The sequence below is a fragment of the Mastomys coucha genome, unplaced genomic scaffold, assembly GCF_008632895.1.
Source record: "Mastomys coucha isolate ucsf_1 unplaced genomic scaffold, UCSF_Mcou_1 pScaffold22, whole genome shotgun sequence".
Classification (NCBI taxonomy): domain Eukaryota; kingdom Metazoa; phylum Chordata; class Mammalia; order Rodentia; family Muridae; genus Mastomys; species Mastomys coucha.
Window position 1 is genome coordinate 231,637,815 of NW_022196905.1, and position 19,155 is coordinate 231,656,969.

At 40.4% G+C, this 19,155-nt stretch overlaps 1 protein-coding gene across 2 annotated transcripts in view; it reads right to left on the minus strand.

Annotated features, from left to right (window-relative positions):
* Positions 1-3,530: 3,530 nt before the first annotated feature.
* Positions 3,531-19,155, minus strand: part of LOC116069873 (liver carboxylesterase 1) — a 32,744-nt gene continuing 17,119 nt past the window's right edge. Inside the window, exons 10-15 of one of the 2 annotated variants that reach the window (XM_031340864.1) lie at positions 18,404-18,484; positions 17,194-17,341; positions 12,487-12,618; positions 11,350-11,422; positions 8,096-8,322; positions 3,531-3,597 (exon numbers count right to left, since the gene is read on the minus strand). In XM_031340864.1, the coding sequence (XP_031196724.1) occupies positions 8,139-8,322; positions 11,350-11,422; positions 12,487-12,618; positions 17,194-17,341; positions 18,404-18,484 (618 nt within the window). In that variant the 3' untranslated portion in view covers positions 3,531-3,597; positions 8,096-8,138. Of the gene's footprint in view, positions 3,598-7,646; positions 8,323-11,349; positions 11,423-12,486; positions 12,619-17,193; positions 17,342-18,403; positions 18,485-19,155 lie in introns of those variants that run through there. The other variant, XM_031340863.1, reaches the window with a different exon arrangement.

A 19,155-nucleotide genomic window follows, 5' to 3' on the forward strand; every position in this document is an offset into this window, starting at 1 on the left:
CCATGATCCATACTAGTGAGTCCTAATAGTGGCTGAGGAATTGACCCAAAGTCACAATTCCTGAGCTCTTGAGCTTCTTGTCCTAAACTCACTACTGTAGAGTTGCTCAAAAGGTCTTGCCCTGCCAAGAGTTATGTGACCTCAGTCTACTGGCATTTATCCAGCATCATGAGATTAGGTGTTACAATGGAGTAAGAATGGCAATGGGCAGTGGGTTGTTTCCAGGCCAGTGCATGGAGGAGGCAACTCAGCCTTCTCAATACTAGTCTGTCCCTACAGTTAACCAGAATCAATGGCTCTGAGACACTAAGGAAGAAGATGGTTGGAGCTTGAGTTCCTACTCTGTGCCTGGGCAATAGAGGCTCTGTGCTCTGCAATTGCCTTTGGGCTTCATGTGAGCCTAAAATAAATGCCTATTCTTAGCCATCATACTTGTTTGGGTAGTCATCCTGAAAAATATTTGGACAAACTTCAAACAATGAACAGTCCTTTCCATGGGGTTGGAGGTTGTCACTTTGGTCTCTAGTATCTTCCTTGATTGAGTCTATAAATACTCACTCCCACAGACTATTTCATAGGACCCAGAATGAAAATGTAAGAGTAGATGTCAGTAGCTGCCCAATGTCCTAGATCACACAACCCCAGTGTTCTTGGATGACGTCCACCTGCCAAGATGCTCTCTCTATTTCAAGAATTGAAATAAAGTGGAAAAATGTAATCACACTCATGACAGGCAGTAATTCTAGGGCATCAGAAGTTCTTCAAGCTCTGAAACAACTCTTAGTCAGTGAGGAGGCAACCCAATGTATTAGTATCTTAGTTTCCCCATATTCCTGTTGGACTTAGTACAAACACATTATACTCCCTGCGTTTTCTTTTAATCTTGACTCTGATCACCCATGGAGCTAGCTGACAACACATTTTATCCTTCATTGCTTTATTTCTCATGACTATTTCTCAAATCTCACAAAAACCCAAATAAAAACAAATTTTCCAGGGTCTTTAGTTACCATGTTTTCTGTAGGTTCAAATGACTATCCCCTAAAATTCATTTGTTAAAGGTTTCTAATCTTCAGGCTTCATGGGAGTACTGTGTTTGCAGAAAGGAGCTTTATTGAAGAGATTATAATGGAACACTAAGCAGTTCTGATGTACACTAATTCAATATAACTGATATCATCACCAAAGGAATGATTTACAACATACAACTTGACATCATTGGCAATTTTTGTGCATAGAGAACCTACTGGTAAAGGCACAAAGGGGACAGCCTAATAGAAAATCACAAGGCCTGAAAGAAAATCATGATGACAACTTGAACTTGGACTATCAGCTTCTAGAAACAAAAGAGGTGTGGGGTGTGTACCTTCTCCCGCAACATGTGCTATATTGTTATAGCAGCCCAAAAAGAGTGCCATGTGAGCCTAATTCAACATTGTTATTGTTGCCTTGTGGAATCTAATTCCCAGACATACACAGACGATGTGTGACATGACACAGCAACTCAATGTCAAAGTCAGTATCAGAATCTTAATCATGACATTCATCTTATAGTGCCTAGAGACTCCTTCCTATTTTGTTGATTGACCAGGAAGATGCCCTAACTAGCAGCTTTATCACAAAGCAACATGCTTTGATTTTATGCATAATCACCATGTCAGGTTTTTGTCCAAAGATTAGGAGGGAAGGGCTGGGAGGTTAGAGAAGCCACAAGAAGAAACAGGAACCTAGGAAGGAGTATTCTTTCACCAAGAGGGCTTGATAAGCCTGCCATTGTCTAGACTGGATCAATGTTGATAGCATGCAGGGTTGAGCAAGTAGCACCTAAGTAGCACCCACTACCAAAGACACATTGATGAGTTCTTCTCTAAGACAGTGTTGCCTGCTGTGGCATCTCTGGAGACCAAACTCTGACCTGGTATGGTGCCCTGTACTTCAGGAGAGAACTACAGTGACACAATTGGGTTTTGGTGATCTACTTGGCCAAAGACTAACCTGATCTGAGGCTCCTGTCTTCATTTTTATGGGAGAGTCCTTCCTTTCCTATTCAGAAAGGAAATTTGCTCTTCAAAGGACACTGTAATAAAAGAGTGTTCCCCTACCTCTACCCATATTGACTAATCTGGGTAATCCTTCTAATAAGGCAATAAAGCTGTTTCCAATTAATTCCTGAGCACCAAGATTTACCTAACCCTAAACCTAACCCTAACCCTAACCCTCTCCTCACCCCATTAACTATCTTGCAGGAATTTGAAACCTGGCTGACGGTCTTGCCACCTCAGCCCATAAAACTGTATGTATGGCATGTCCTCAAGTAAACACAAATCATCACATATAAAACATGCCTTTATAGTTAAGAAGAATGAATTATTTGCCATCCACTGTTGACTCACAGGACCATGAGCCACACTATTAGGCAACTAGAGATAGCCACACATAGAACCTTTCTGCACCTGACTGTAGCCTCAGGAGCAGTTCCTGGCCTATGGTTGCCTTGCAGAAGTGATGTGTGAAACTGGGATCTACAAAGTCTCACCCCAGAACCCAGAGCAGGCTAACAGATCTATTTTCCCCATGTCATTTTGGCTGGTCATATCCTTCTGTTTTATGTGTCAGTTGACTGAGATGCTTTCCCCTAAAGACTCCTGCATGGAATCCTTATGACTATATGATACAGTGAGTAGAATCGTGGGAAGTGATCACTTATGACATCAAGTGTGCTTTTGCTAGCAAACCTCCTGTTTCCTTATTGCATTTTGCTACTGGCTTTCACTGCAAGAGTAGCTAACAGACTCTACGGATAACCAAGCACCATCTAAATGCTGTTCTGTTGAAATTTTTTCACTGCTAGCTCAATTAAGCCCCCTTTAAATTTAGTCCCACACAAAGTCTCAGGCTTAGGAAGACAATATAGACAATTTCTTTGCCAAAATAAAATGAACGACCCTCTACTAGGCCTTTACAATGTTTTAAATGTAAAACATGACATTATTTACAGAGATCACACTCTACAATTAGGCAATCAGTTTACCTCAAAAACAAACAACAATGAAAAAATAAAATAAAATAAACATCAAAAATATAATACCTTCAACAAGTTTAAATTTTGGTTATGCCCCTTTAACAACTATCCCTCTCCAGATGTCTGGCAGTTTAGTTCCCAACATAGTCTCATTGCCACACAAAGCCTAATGCTCCATATTCTTATACACATTCCATTTCTGCTTAGAACAGCCTCTTCTCCACATCTCCAATTTGTTTAAAGTCCTTGTAGACTTTATATAATAATTACAACAACCCTATGCCTACTATGAATGTTTTTAATCAGACTTTGTGTCACCATAACAAATACTTAAAGAACTTAGAAGAACGAACTTTTATTTTGGTTGATAAGTTTGGCAATCTCAGTTTAACATGGGAAGGCACAGCCCTGCTGAGCATCACGCACCATGGTGGTCAGGACCATAGAGATGTCTGTGCAGGTTGGTTCTTCCTTCTTCCTGTTTTATTCCATGTGGGATGGTGCAAGCCATACTCAGAGGGAGCCATCTCCTTTATAGACACAGCCAGAAATGTGCTGTACTAATCTTCCAGTGTCTGCTCAAGCAATCAAGATGAAGGTCAATGTTAACTACTGCATTTCTAGTTATTTGCCATATATCAGATGAGTGGCTGGCAATGATTTTTCTACCCTTCTGTTCATGGCCTCTGCTTTTTTTTAATGACATTTTTAAAATTGAAATTTAATTATATTACATGCTCTATTATCCTTCAGCCCCTACTATATATCCCTCTCCTGCTACCCCTACTATGCCACCCCACCCACTTGCTCTCACACTGGTGAGTCCCTTTTGTTGAATTATTCACACACACACAAACACACACAGACACACAAACACACATATACAAACACACACATACACACACACACACACACACACACACACACACCACTGAGTCCATATAGTGTGGTTGGCTTGTGATTATATAACTTCAGGCTGACCACTTTTTATTGGATAAGCACGTAGGGGTTTCATCCTGAGGAGGGTGAATGCTCCTTTCTTTAGCAGCCATTATTGCCTGGACTTCTGTGTCTTGAGGTGGAACTGCTTGAGATTTCTGCCTTCCATGTGAGCACATCTATTTCTTGTATCACTGCTCCAGACTTGTTTGGGCAGCCACATTATTGAGGTATCATGGGTGTAACTTACCTGTTGTCTCTAGGATATGCAAACTCCCAACAGACTTCCTGGCCCACAGGCTGTTACAATCTTCCTGCCTCCTCCTCCTCCTGATCTTTCCTGGGCCTTAGATGTAAGAGCTGTTTTGTAGATGTATCTGTTGGTTGTATATTTTGTTGAACATAGCTCCTTGATTTGATAGAAGCTCAAATACCAATTTTTGTTGTTATTTCCTGGGTTCTATTTAAGAAGTAATTGTAACTAGGCCTGATGTATCTCCATTATGTCTGTGTTCTACAGTTTTGTATAGTTCAACAAGACTATTTTTTTCATTTTAAGTTGAATTTTCTACAGGGCAGAAACAGGTAACTAGTTTCTAATTTCTAAATACACATAGCCATTGTCTTAGTTACGGTTTTATTGTTATGAAAAGGCACCATGACCAAGGCAACTCTTATATTAAGACAACATTTAATTGGATCTGGCTTACAGTGACAGAGGTTCAGTCCATTATTATGATGGCAGTAAGCATTTCAATGTCCAGACAGAGATGGTGCTAGAGAAGGACCTGAGAGTTCTACATCCTTGATCCAAGTACAGCCAGGAGAAGACTCTCTCAAGCAGCTAGGAGAAGGGTCTCAGAGCCCACCCCCAAGGTTGACACACTTCCTCCAACAAGGTCACACGTATTCCAACAAAGCCACACACACACACACACACACACACACACACACACACACACACATACACACACACACACCTCCTAATAGTGCTACTCCCTGGGCCAAACATATTCAAACCACCACAGTCATTTTTTCCAGCACTACTTAAAAATTGTCTTTCTCCAGTGTATGTTTTTAGTGCTTTGTCAAGAATCAATTGGCTATAGTTGCATGGATTTGTTTCAGAGTCCTTCCATTTCATTCCATGGGGCTTGGTGTCTATTTTAATGCCACCATGTTCACTTTGTTACTAAGGCTCTGTAGTATGATTTAGAATCATGCTTTGTCATTCTCTAGTATTCTTATTTTTACGAGGTTGTTGCTTTGTCCATTCAGTGACTCTTATGTCTCTGTATGCACTTCAGGATTTCTTTCTGCATATCTATGATTAATATCATACAGATTTTGTTGGGGACTACCCTGTATCTATATCTTTCTTTCTGCATTTTATGGCCATTTAGACAATACAAATTCTCCCTATTCATGAACATGGGAGGTATTTGCACTTTCTGGTGTCTCCTTAAATTTCCTTCTTGAGTTTATGATTTTCTTTGTTAGCCTCAGGGATTTCAGGTTGTTCTCATTTGACACCTGGTCTTCTTCTCACCAATAGATTCTTTCTGATCAGTCATAGGATGATCTGCTAGTATGCTTGGCCAGGGTTCCAGTGGTCTCCACATGGACCAACCCTGATCAGTCTTATGCCTTGTAAGTAAAGCTAAGCATAGGATGCAGTAGGAGATGACTTACCCATATTGCAGGTCTGTCATCATGTGCACACTGCTAAAGTGTTAGATAAGTTGATGGGTGTAGCGAGGCTTGTGGGCTACTCTGAAGGCGTCTGACAGAGGATAGCCAAATTTTAAACTTACTTAAAGCATTAATAGAGTTTTGACATTTTCTTTTCTTCTTTCATTGTTGTTTGTCTTTTGGTAACCTGATTGCCTCATACTAGAATGTGAACTTCATAAATAATGCCATGTTTTAAAGTTAAAACTTTGGAAATACCTAATCGAGGCTAGTTTTATTTTATTTTGGCAAAGAAGTTGTCTATACTGCTCCTAGTCTGAGATTTCACTTGTGACTAAGATTAAAGGGGGCTTAATTAAGCTGGTAGTGGAAACTTCCCACAGGACAACTTTCAAGTAGACATTGGTTATTGGTAGGAGCTGTTAGCTCTGCTTGCAGCGAAAGCCAGCATTTGCAGTAAGAAAGCACTGTTTGAAAGCAGAAGCCCATTTGATGATGGGAACAAGAAACTTGAGGGAGATGACAAGATAAAAGACTTAAAAAAATTAAGCCACAGCCGGGCGGTGGTGGTGCACACCTTTAATCCCGGCACTTGGGAGGCAGAGGCAGGTGGATTTCTGAGTTTGAGGCCAGTCTGGTCTATAGAGTGAGTTCCAGGACAGCCAAGGTTACACAGAGAAACCCTGTCTCGAAAAACAAAACAAAACAAAAAAAATTAAGCCACAAAATTTCATCTGGAGGAGAAAGATGCCTCATGGGCATTGTAGGAATTGTTCAGACCCTACCCATTGTTCTCAAGAATGTAACCCATTTCCTTGAGAATAGAATTTTCGTAGTGTTCTGTCATACAAGCCATGAGAGAGGGAGAGGGTGTGTTTCCCTGCATTCTGATACTTAAGAACTAAGGAGCTCCTGCAGCTATGCTCTAAGGGCCTGTCTACTCCACCATTTGAGGGACAGCCACTGTATCATACACGATGCTGGATCTTCTGTCACACAGAATGAAAATTATTGGCTCAAGGAAGCCTTGGCATGGATTCAATGGGAAAGCAGTCACTGTATGCCATGGTCAGAATAACCCCAAACTGTAGAACTGCTCATGTCCTCATGTCCACACATGTGGGTCCTACAGTTGTTCTCTGTAGAACAGCTACAGACAGAGCAGAGCCAGCTCAGAGAAGCCATATGCAGCACAAGCCTCAGGTCTATAGAGGAGGAGATTGAAGCCTGCTGTTGCTCTCATCTGAATGTAATGTATCATGCCCTGGGTGTAAGACTCTGAATAAAAAGGGCCTAGATATTTTCCCTGCTGTCCTTCAGTCTCCTTTGCCTCCATTCCTGCTTTATGGGCCCCAAATTTGCCATTGGACCCAGGAAGGAAAAAGTAGCAAAATAACATGTCCCCTCTCCCACAGTATGATTATTTCCTTTAGACATTGGGACAGTCTCCTGTGGAGGTGGCATCTCATGATGTTGAATCTCTCTCCATGCTCCCTTCCCTAATGCCTAAATTAATTATTCTAAATATATATGTAAGCAGTGAATTAAGCCAGAGGCTGTATTTCTTTGTGTTAGTCCCCAATAATCACACAGATAAACCAATATTTAAAACCACACTTCAATAGCTGAGCAATTTAATGTTCTACTTTTACTTTCTATGCTAATCTGGCTACTTCTCAGACAATTGATACTTGCATATTATTATTGATCTGGTTGTCAAATCCCCTTCTTCGTGGCTCTAATTCCTCCATCCTGACACACACACACACACACACACACACACACACACACACGTGTGTGTGTGTGTTTATCTCTCTGTGTCTCTCTCTCCCTCTCTCTTTCTCTCTCTCCTCCTCCTTCTCTGTCTTCTCTCCTTCATCCTCCTCTTCTCATTGGCATATGTCCCACTCTATTATTTATTCTGCTCATCCACTGGGTTATCAACATTTTTTGACAAGGCAGAGAATAAGTGGTAAGAAAAGTTTGCACAAACGTGAGACAGGAGATATCTGGTATAAGCATTACAATGCAATGTCCAGAATGAAGCAATACATGAGGGCAGAGAAATGAGCATTTGAATAACACAAGGATAAACTTTACACAGCATACAAAAAACATTATTAGTACTCTAAAGCACATAGATGCATTTTGAGCTGAAGACATAGACTCTGGTTTGGTTTCTAAGGGAATGTTTTTGTGATGTCATTTAAAATTGAAAGCATATGCCTGGTCAGTTGTGTCACATGCCTTTAATCCCAGAACTTGAGAGACAGAGGCAAGAGGGTCTCTGAATTCAATGCTAGCCTGGTCTACATAGTGAGTTCCAGGAAAGCCAGGGCTACACAGATAACCCTATCTCAAAAACCAAAAAATTGAAAGCATAAAATCAAATGTTTCTCCCTACACGATTGATTTTGGAAACGATATCTGATGGATAAACACCTTTTCTTAGCTCCAGACTCTCAAACGTGGCTGGGCCTCCTGATCACAGCTCAGCATGTTCCCTACTGGATGGCCTCTCTGCTGTTTCCTTGGCTCTGAGCTCAGTCCAAAAATCCACTTCCTTGTCTTTCAGCCTCTGGGCTGCCTGTGCTGGGACTCCAATCTGCAGATATCCTTCCTTCTGGTCATACTCTGGCCAGTGAGGCAGTCCTTCACCATTAGGGTTCCTGTGAACAGAATAAACAGAAATTCACAAAAACTTGCTACTTCCATGGTGCTTAAAGATGTCCAAAGATGCCCTGGCTTATCTCTGCCAAGAAGCCTGTAACCTTCCACAGATCAGATGGAGAGGTCTCTATCTCTTGACACAGATTTTTTAAAGCTTGTTATGATTTACATTTTGCATTCTGTGCAAATCCTTATGTGTTCCAGGCTGGTACTGAAGCTAGTGGAATAAAAGGTGGAGTGTAGTTAGGAGCAATACTGGCAACCTTGAATAGTGCTGGGGTCCCACTCCTTCCTGTCATGGCTTCCTGACTACATGATTCTATGCTTCAAATAAAAAGGCCAAGTAAGACTCAGAGCTAGAATACAAAATCCATTTAAGTGAGTGGCTTTGGGCATTTTGTCAAAGTATTTGAAAACTAACATCTAAAATTGCTTCTGAGAAGTGGGTTGCTCTATGGTTAAGCCAGCATTGTAGTTTGGAAGACTTTTTAATTGGTTTGTGAAGGAATTTGGAAGTTTGGAGAGCATGTAGTCAATTCAGAATAAGTGAGTAGGAAATTCTACATTCTAGAGCGTTATAAAAAGAAAGAAGACAATGAAGTCAAGCTTGGAACAATTCAGAGGGCAATGAAGCTTCTGTGAGGAACTTGAATAGTGATAATCAGTGTTCCATTATGTCTACATTTGTCCATTCCCTGACCTTTCTTGGTAGATTGATTACAGTGATAGTAGACTGCATAACTGATGGGCTTGTTCAAAAGCATCACAGATTTCAGGCAATGTCAGGGTACTTTTTGTTGATTTCAATTAGATTTACAGTTATGTTAAATGAAAAAATAACAGCATAAAGAGTTGAATGATTCTGTTTCAAAATTTAAGAGTAGGACCAATAAAGATGCAAGTCTTCTAAACAGATGAAAGGAGGACATATTGCTGAGGATGTCTCAGGGATCTGCAAGATGACCCATCACCAGAGTATCACTTGCTTCAAAGACATTTCTTGAGATATTATCATTAGCTGTCCTTCATCTACAGTATTGTGTAAAAAATCGATTCTCTAGGATTTGTTTCCCTATGCTCAGGTTCTTGAGGCTTTACAGCTGATACTCTATGGGCCCTAACTCTACCTCAAACTATAGTTATATCTTGACATCATCACATTGTACTGTTTATGCAGGCAAGCAAAATGCAAGGCTCATGGAGCCATCAAGGTTGCTATCTGGTTTTCAAGTGAAAGCATAGGTGATCATCAAGTATCTACATAGGTTTGATGTTTCAGGTAACAACCCTGTACCAGCTGGTTTTGTATGCCAACTTGACACAGGCTAGAGTTATCACAGAGAAGGGAGCTTCAGTTGGGGAAGTGCCTCCATGAGATCCAGCTGTGGGGCATTTTCTCAATTAGTGATCAAGGGGGTAGGGCCCCTTGTAGGTGGTGCCATCCCTGGGTTGGTGGTCTTGAGTTCTATAAGAGAGCAGACTGAGCAAGCCAGGGGAAGCAAGCCAGTAAGGAACATCCCTCCATGGCCTCTGCATCAGCTCCTGCTTCCTGACCTGCTTGAGTTCCAGTCCTGACTTCCTCTGGTGATCAACAGCAATGTGGAAGTAATCTGAATAAACCCTTTCCTCCCCAACTTGCTTCTTGGTCATGATGTTTGTGCAGGAATACAAACCCTAACTAAGAAAACCCCAAGAGCATGATGCATGAAGCTATGAGAGTAAAGTGACATTTTGATGAAGACCTTAATAAGTCATAACTGGCATGGCTTGGAACATCAGCCTAGGAAACATTCAGACCATGAACAGAATGACTGTCTTAGTCACTCTTGGTGTGAAGAGACACCATGGCTAAGGAAACTTTTATAAAAATAATGCACTCAATTGAGACTTTGAGTAAATGTTTAGTGGCTTAGTACATTGTTGTCATGGTGAGAGCATGGCAGCATGCATGTTAGTGGAGTGACAGCTACACTGATATACAGGCAGAGAGGCTGGGCATGACAAGGCTTTTGAAATCTCAAAGTCCACCCTGAGTGACATACTTCCTCTAACAAGGCCACATCCACAAACCCTTCTAATATAAGCAAAGAGCTTCACTCCCTAGTGACTATGCACTCAAGTATATGAACCTATGGGGGAGCATTCTTATTTAAACTACCAGAACCCTAGAAGCCACAGAGGCTATAAGCATTGAGATCTTAGAAGAGTGCATCCCCAGCATTCAGAGCCCATGTCTGTCAATAGATTCCTGAATGTTCCAAAAGGAGATTTAGGATTTAAAGTCTTTGCTCTTGGATTTTGGACCTGCTTTAGTCTAGTTCTTCATTGCTGTTCTCCTGTCCCTCCATCTCAAACAGCAATGTTTGGCTATTTTCCTTGTATCTTAGAAATTTATTATTTTTTGTTGGTGTTTGTTGGTTTTCATAGCAAAGGTTTGCCTGAGACTGGGAAGTCTTTGGCATTAGATATCAAAGCAGTATTAAAAGTCAGGAGAAGTTAAGTATTTGTGGAAATGAGTTTTTGTGATGGGCATGAGCTTCTTGAGGTCATGGGCAGGAGGTTATAATTTAGAAATTTAATACTACCCCAAATGCTCATGGGTTGAAGCTTTGATCCTCTTCTGATGGTGCCAATGGGACATGGCAGAAAAGTAATAAAGGAGAACTTGGAGGACGATGATCATGAAAGACTTTCCACTGAGGATTATAGTAGGATCCTGTCCCTTTCCTTCCATTCATGATTGACAGGTAGTAAGTAGCTTTGACTTACCATATGCTCCACACATGATGTTCTGTTCTAACACAAGAGCTAATAGGCAAAATGATCAAAACCCCCAGTCTAATCCAAAATTCACATTCTCTCCTTCATGTTGAACTATCACAAATATCATCATAACTACAAATTGGGATAACCCAGATCTCTGGACAGAAGGACAATCACTCAAACATTAGAAAACTAGTCCTTCCTCAGGGGTATGACTCACTGCACCACACCTCCAGCTTTGGCTTCATAGACACCCATCTCACCCATTCCGAGCAAAGTTGGCCCAGAATTTCATCACCATCTTGCTGAGGTTGATCTCTTCTTCTGAAGCACCCTCTGTGATAAAGAAGGAATAAAAATAATAATTAGCTATTTAATTTAAGATGTGGTTAATGAGCAGTTGCACTTGAATCTGAGTGCCTTTAAGAAATGCCATCTTGTCTATGAACGGATTACCCTACATGTGTCCTGTCTACCCTGATCTATGGACTCAGGTCTGGTTACTATTTAAAGGGAAGAAGTTCACTTTTGGCCTTTGTTGCTCATTCATTGAGTCAAAATCTGCCTTTTAAGAAGATCTTGGTGAGTGTGCCCTCAATTTAAAGTCAAGAAGAACATTCCAGAAGTTCTCTGCCTTTCTCTGTCAGGTTCACCTGCCTGGAATTTCCTCCTTGGGGTTTAATGGCAACAACTCTCAACTTCCCCAGCTTTATCACTGGGGTTGCTTGCCTTTAGAGCTACCTCAGACACATATACTTCGTCATAGAATTTGAAAACAATCAGAACTGTATGATACCAAGTAGATATCCAGCAGAGAGATGCTCAGAGACACTGGTATGCTGTGAGGACGTAATTCACAAAATATGCTAAACTGTTGAAAAGTAAGGTATTGAAGATCTTTGTGGAAGGTTCACTAAAATATATCATCAAGTATATATATACATATATTCATATATGTATACACATGTGTACACACACATATATATACATATACATATATATATATGTATATATGCTAGCCAGATGTTGGGTAGGAACATGATAGACCTTATTCAAGGCTAGAGATTTTCCTTATACCCCATTACACTCACAGTATAATACTTATGAGAGGAAAATTTAATACTGGTACTCTTGCCCTAAAGCAGGGCCTGTGGTGACCCTCTACTTTTTCTACTGGGGTCACAGGTCAGGATTCTGAGAATTACTATCTCTGGGGACACATTAACATAATCCCTTCACGTGTGTTAGAGGAGAGAGGATGGGGGTTGTCTTATAACTGATCCTTGTCACAAAACATACAAAAAGCCAGTTTAAAAGAAGAAACTTGCTCAAGGCCATCAAGGCAAGACACAAACTGAGGCCACTTATCACCAAGAACACAACCAGCAAAGAGACATTACCTTTTAAAAACGGGGCTCCCCATACAGAGAAGAGTTCATCAGCGTGGTCTCCTAACAATGCCTGGGGTCTATTGTTTGATACAAAGCTTGGGCGATACTGATACTCATACATGTAGGTTGGAGCTCCAGCATCTGTGGAGACAAGGATTCATGTACAGTTACATTACCAGACACATACCCAGATAGTGTCACAGCCTTAGGTCCTGCACTTGACTCCATTGTTCATCTGCAGAAGAGATAAACATAGTTTTAATGAGGCTGTGGACATCTTCCCTCCAGTCCATAGCTACACCAGGGGGCAGATCAGGTGTTCCAGCACTGCCCCACACCCATACCCAGAGATAGTTTGACTCTTAGGAGGTCCTTCATAATCAGGCTTGCAGATCAAGGGCTCCAGACCCCCTCCCACACCCAGGGACAGCCTGACTCAAGGGGGTCCATTATAACCAGGCTCACAGGAGGAACAGACTCCAGTCAGAGACAACAAGTCCAGTTAACATAAGCAATAATCAGATGGCCAAAGGCAAGAACATAAGCAACAGAAACCAATGCCACATAGTGCCATCACAACCCAGTTCTCCTAGCACAGCAAGCACTAGATACCCTAACATACCTGAAAAGCAAGATTCTGACCTAAAATTCTATCTCATAAGGATGATAAGGGTCCTTAAGGAGGACATAAATAGCTGCCTTAAAGAAATACGGGAGAACACAGGTAAACAGGTAGAAGCCCTTAAAGAGGAAACACATAAATCCCTTAAAGAAATACAGGGAAACACAGTCAAATAGGTGAAGGAATTGAACAAAACTGACCAGGATCTAAAATAGAAGTAGAAACAATAAAGAAATCACAAAGTGGGGGTGACAACCTAGACATGGGAAACCTAGGAAAGAGATCAGGAATTACAGATGCAAGCATCACCAACAGAATACAAGAGATGGAAGAGAGAGAATCTCAGGCATAGAAAATACCATGGAAGATATCGACACAACAATCAAAGAAAATACAAAGTGCAAAAAGCTCCTAGCCCAAAACATCCAGGAAATTTAGGACACAATGAAAAGACCAAACCTAAAAATAATAGGAATAGAAGAGAGTGAAGATTACCAATTCAAAGAACCAGAAAACATCTTCAACAAAATCATAGAAGAAAACATCCCTAACCTAAACGAAGAAATTGTCATAAATTTACAAGAAGCCTATAGAACACCAAATAGATTGGACCAGAAAAGAAATTCCTCCCATCATATAATAATCAAAATACTAAATACACAGAAAAAGAAAGACTATTAAAAGCAATAAGGGGAAAAAGCCAAGTAACATATAAAGACAGACCTATCAGAACTACACCAGACTTCTCAACAGAGACTCTAAAACCAGAAGATCTTGAAGAGATGTCATGTAGAACCTAAAAGAACACAAATACCAGCCCAGTATACTATACCCAGCAAAGCTCTCAATCACTGTAGATGGAGAAACAAAGGTATTACATGATGAAACAAAATTTAAACAATATCTTTCCACTAATCTGCATATGATAATACAAGGAAAACTCCAACACAATGAGGGAAACTACACCCAAGTAAAACTAAGAAATTAATTATTTCACAACAAACCCAAAAGAAGAGAACCACATAAACATAACACCACCTCTAACAACAAAAATAACAGGAACCAACAATTATTCATCTTGATATCTCTCAACATCAGTGCACTCAATTCCCCAATAAAAAGGCATACGCTAAAGACTGGATATGTAAATAAGACCCAGAATTTTGCTGAATACAGAAAACACAAAGACAGACTCTACCTTAGACCAAAAGGGTGGAAACTTTTTTCCAAGCAAATGGTCCCAAGCTGGAGTAGCCATTCTAATATCCAACAAAATAGACTTTCAACCAAAAACTATCAAAAGAGATGAGGGAAGGCCATTACATATTTATGAAAGAAAAAAATCCACCAAGGTGAAGTCTCACTTCTCAACATCATTGCCCCAAATTCAAGGATAACCACATTTGTAAAAGAAATGTTACTAAAGCTCAAAACAGGCATTGAACCTCACAAATGATAGTGGGAGACTTCAACACCCCACTCTCACCATTGGACAGGTCATCCAAACAGAAACTAGACAGAGACACAGTGAAACTAACAGAAGTTCTGAACCAAATGGATTTAACCAATATTTACAAAACATTTCACCCTAAAACAAAAGAATATACCTTCGTCTCAGCATCTCATGGTACCTTCTCCAAAACTGACCATATAATCAGAAACAAAACAAGCCTCAAAAGATACAAGAAGATTGAAATAATCCCATGCATTCTATTAGCTCACCACAGACGAAAGCTAGTACTCAATAACAACAAAAACAACAGAAAGCCCACATACTAATGGAAACTGAACAACTCTAAAGACTTTCTAGAATTTAACAAAAATGAGGGCACTGCATACTCAAACTTATGAGACACAATGATAGCAGTGCTAAGAGGTAAATTCATAGCACTGAGTGCCTTCATAAAAAATTGGAGAGATCCTACACTAGCAAATTAATAGCATTATGAAAGGTCTAGACCAAAAAGAAGTAAACACACACAACCTCTTGTAGGTGGCAAGAAATAATCCAACTCAGAGCTGAAATCAACCAATTAGAAACAAAGAGAACTATAAAAAGAATCAACAAAACTAAGAGCTGATTCTTTGAGAAAATCAACAAGATAGATAAACCCTTAGACAGACTAACTAATGGACCCAGAGTCAGTATCCAATTTAACAAAATCAGAAATGAAAAGAGAGACACAACAATGGAAACTGAGGAAATTTTTTTAAAAAAATCATCAGATCCTACTACAAAAGTCTATACTCAACAAACCTGGAAAATCTAAATGAAATGGGTGATTTTCTAGACAGATACCAGGTACCAAAGTTAAATCAGGATCAGATAAACTATCTAAACAGTCCCATAACCCCAAAGGAAATAGAAGCAGTCATTAACAGTCTCCCACCCACCCCCACCCCCACCCCAAACAAACAATAACAAAAAAGCAAGCCCAGGGCCAAATGGTATTTTTTGCAAAATTCTATCAGACCTTCAAAGAAGACCTAATACCAATACTTCTCAAGCTAATCCATTCTGTTGTCATAACCTCGGTAAAGCAGAAGGCTGCTGTGACTAAAGCTAAAGACACAAGACCCCTTGACACAAATACCTCTCCTTTGGGTATAAGCTGTTTAGGCTTGGTGATATAGCTGAGAGATGCTCACTCCCCTGGTACTGAAACATCGAGTCTAATATAAGAGTTTGGAGCATCTCTTCTCTTGACTAATTCATTAGTGTGGGCAGTGCAGTAGCATAAAGAAATGTTCATTGGACAGCAGCAGCAATGGCAGAAGTAGTAGAGCAGTGGAAAGCCTCACATGCTAAAACAGAAGTAGAGGAACAGTTTGTGAAAACTGAGCCAGGAGGAAAGTCAGTGAGAGGAGAGATAGCAGGAGATGGTGGGGAGATGAGATCGGAAAAGGATACAGTAGACCCTGGTTGACAGAAGAAAGCAAAGGATATTGAAAGTTTGGGGTCAAGGGATTCAGACCCTGGGTCAAACGCTAGAGCCGTGACACTTATTAAAGGCTAAGGAATTTCCCATTCCTGGGCCTACACGAAAGTTGCAACCTTGGTTGCTGTTAAAGATGGAAGAATCTGGATACCCAGGCCCACCTGCTTGCTGCTTTTGTAGAAGCTGTTGTAGAAACTCCAGCAACACAGCAAAGGCGGGGGAATCTTGGCTTCCTGGACCTACGTAGGAGCTACAGGGGTTCCATGCTGTTTCTCAACAGCACATTACTGGAAGATGAGAGGCTGCACCCTACTGTTGATCTCACCTGCCTACACCCACAGTCAAGGCTGCCAAAAAGAAGCTGCCAGAGACCCATGCTTGAAAAATTTCTCCCAGATTTGTATCTGGACAAAGCAAAGCACCGTGACCAACTGAGTGATAATTAAAACAGGTAAATAAGTGCTTTATTCAACAAGACAAACTGAGACAAAAACAAGAAGAAATAGCCAATCTGAACAGATCAATATGGAGCAAGAAGACTGAGACTGTAACTAGAAGTCCCCCATCAATGCAAAAGCTCAGAATACTGCAATGTCACTGATAAACAGACCACAAATTAAAGGGGAGGGCTGGTGGTCTCAATGCTTAGACTCTTTCCAAATAGCTCTAAAGTTCAAAGGAAAGAAAATTCTGTAAAATTCTTTTACTGAGAGCATCATTATCCTGATGCTAAAAGGAGACAAGGACACTACAAGAAAATAAAATTACAGCCCAGCACCTTTTTGATCATAAATGCAAAAATCTTCAACAAGATATTACCAAGTACGATTCAACAACATATTCCAAGTGTAATCCTTGGGGCTACAAGAGTGGTTCAGTGGGCTGACCACCAGGTTGGCCTCAATCTTTTCCATGCATTATCCCCCACATCTCTCTAGAGTGTTTTCTGGGATCACCTCCTAGATGAAATTGTATGTGAACCTTATTCTCATAGACACTTACTAGTCAAAGCAAGAGTCAACATTACCAAAGACCACAGGGAGCCAAATTTCACGACCTGACCCTCAGCAGGCTTCATATCTATCTGTGCTGAGGGGAACAAATTAGAGACTCGTCTGGTGAGTCTTATGTTCCTCCCCTGTCCTCAAGTCTTACCTCTGTGACTACGGGACACTATTACAGATGGGACACCAAACATAACATCTCCAATCAAGTCCAAGAACAGGTCTGTCATTGTGATGGGGTCATCTGTCCCTCCTAAATACTTCTCAATAGCTGCTGGAATCAGTGTCTCAGAGATGTTCTGAAATGAACCAGAGAGTAGTCACCTTACCTATTGCACGGGGGACTTTTCCAGACAGCTACCAGGGATTCTTTGATTCTGAGTCACTTGAGTACTGTGCCAAATTCTTCTGGAGAAGAATGTGGTACAGAAAATGGTAATACAAATTCTTCAGGGGTCATTTGTTCTTGGTAGATTTTTGTTTGTTTGTTTTTCAAGACAGGGTTTCTCTGTGTAGCCCTGGCTGTTCTGGACTCACTCTGTAGACCAGGCTGGCCTTGAACTCAGAAATCCACCTGCCTCTGCCTCCAAGTGCTGGGACTAAAGGCATGAGCCACCACTGCCCAACTGTTGTTGGTAGATTTTAAGTTTAAATTTGGAAGTTAGGAATTTCTGCAATATATCATTATTGTCCCACTGGCTTCAGTGGCAAAAATCTATGTGACTGAAGCCATGCACTGGCTTTAAAACTGTTCTCCAGCAGGTGATAATTCAAGTTATGTCCTAAAAGAAAGGAACATTTCTTGATACACACACGCATCATCCCTAGGACCCAAGGAAAATGCAGTTTTTGCTATCTTCCCTTTTTTCTGGGAAAGGACACCTTTAGTATCCAATAAATTAACCTCAAAATAAAATATTCCTGGGAAATGGAATGAAGAAGGTACAGGTCATATGATTCTCAGCTATGTGATTTCTCTTTAACTGTACAGGTCCCAGCCAGGAACCTACAGATAACAGCAGCCTGTGTACCAAAAGAGCAAAATACCCCAAATCTGTAATCACCATGGTACCCCCATTGATTATATATCTTCATAGTAACCTATGTAAATCTTATGCCTCCATCCAACCTGGTTTATTAAATTTCAAAAAAAAATTCCTTAAGAGTTTTCTGCAATCACCAGCAGAGAAGTTTGCAAATCACAAAAGCGTGTTTCTTCCGAGGACGTGAAATGGAAAAGAAAGTCAGGATGACCCCAACATCTAAGTACTTTTCCAACCACTGACTAAGTCTGTGTTTCTGGGAAAACATCCAGACTTCTTTATTTTTCAACCAATTCCTATGATTCCCTCAACACTTACAAGAATTGGGTAGGCCTGCCACAGGATGGATGCAGCTGTCTTCTGGTCCAGTTTTCTTTCGGAGAGTGGGAAGCCCAAAAACTGTTAAAGAGATGTTTATAAACAGTCATGAGTTCTGGAGACGTGACAGGAAGAACCCAACAGTTAAACAACCAAATCAATACAGAAAGACACTTCTTCACTGGGTCTTGATTGGTGTGTGATTTCATGTTTGAAAAAATAACCAATGTGACAAGTGAGCAGTAAAAGGGTATGTGTGTGTGTGTGTGTGTGTGTGTGTGTGCGTGTGTGTGTGTGTGACATGTAAACTATATATGTATCATATATAGACAACATATTTTATTTATATTTGTATTAAATATATTATACATTCTTTTATAGTATATATTGTATGCTGTATATAACATTATAGTACTATATATATTCACATTTGGTCTTTGTACAGCCAAATTCTATATATGACTATTTATACCTACTCCAATAGAAATACATACATATATATATATGTGTGTGTGTGTGTGTGTGTGTGTGTGTGTGTGTGTGTGTGTGTGTACATACCACATACACAAGAATGAAGTAACATCTTGGTCAGAAGAATAATGTAGAAATGAGAGTTCAGGACAGAAGACTCAAGCCCTCTCCTACAGTCTCAGGTGACTGAAGAAGTTAAAAATTGACCATGTGGCTGTACACTTTTTTGATCCCTGAAGTTCTTTTCCAGCACAACTATAGAACCCTCAGTGAGTCCATAC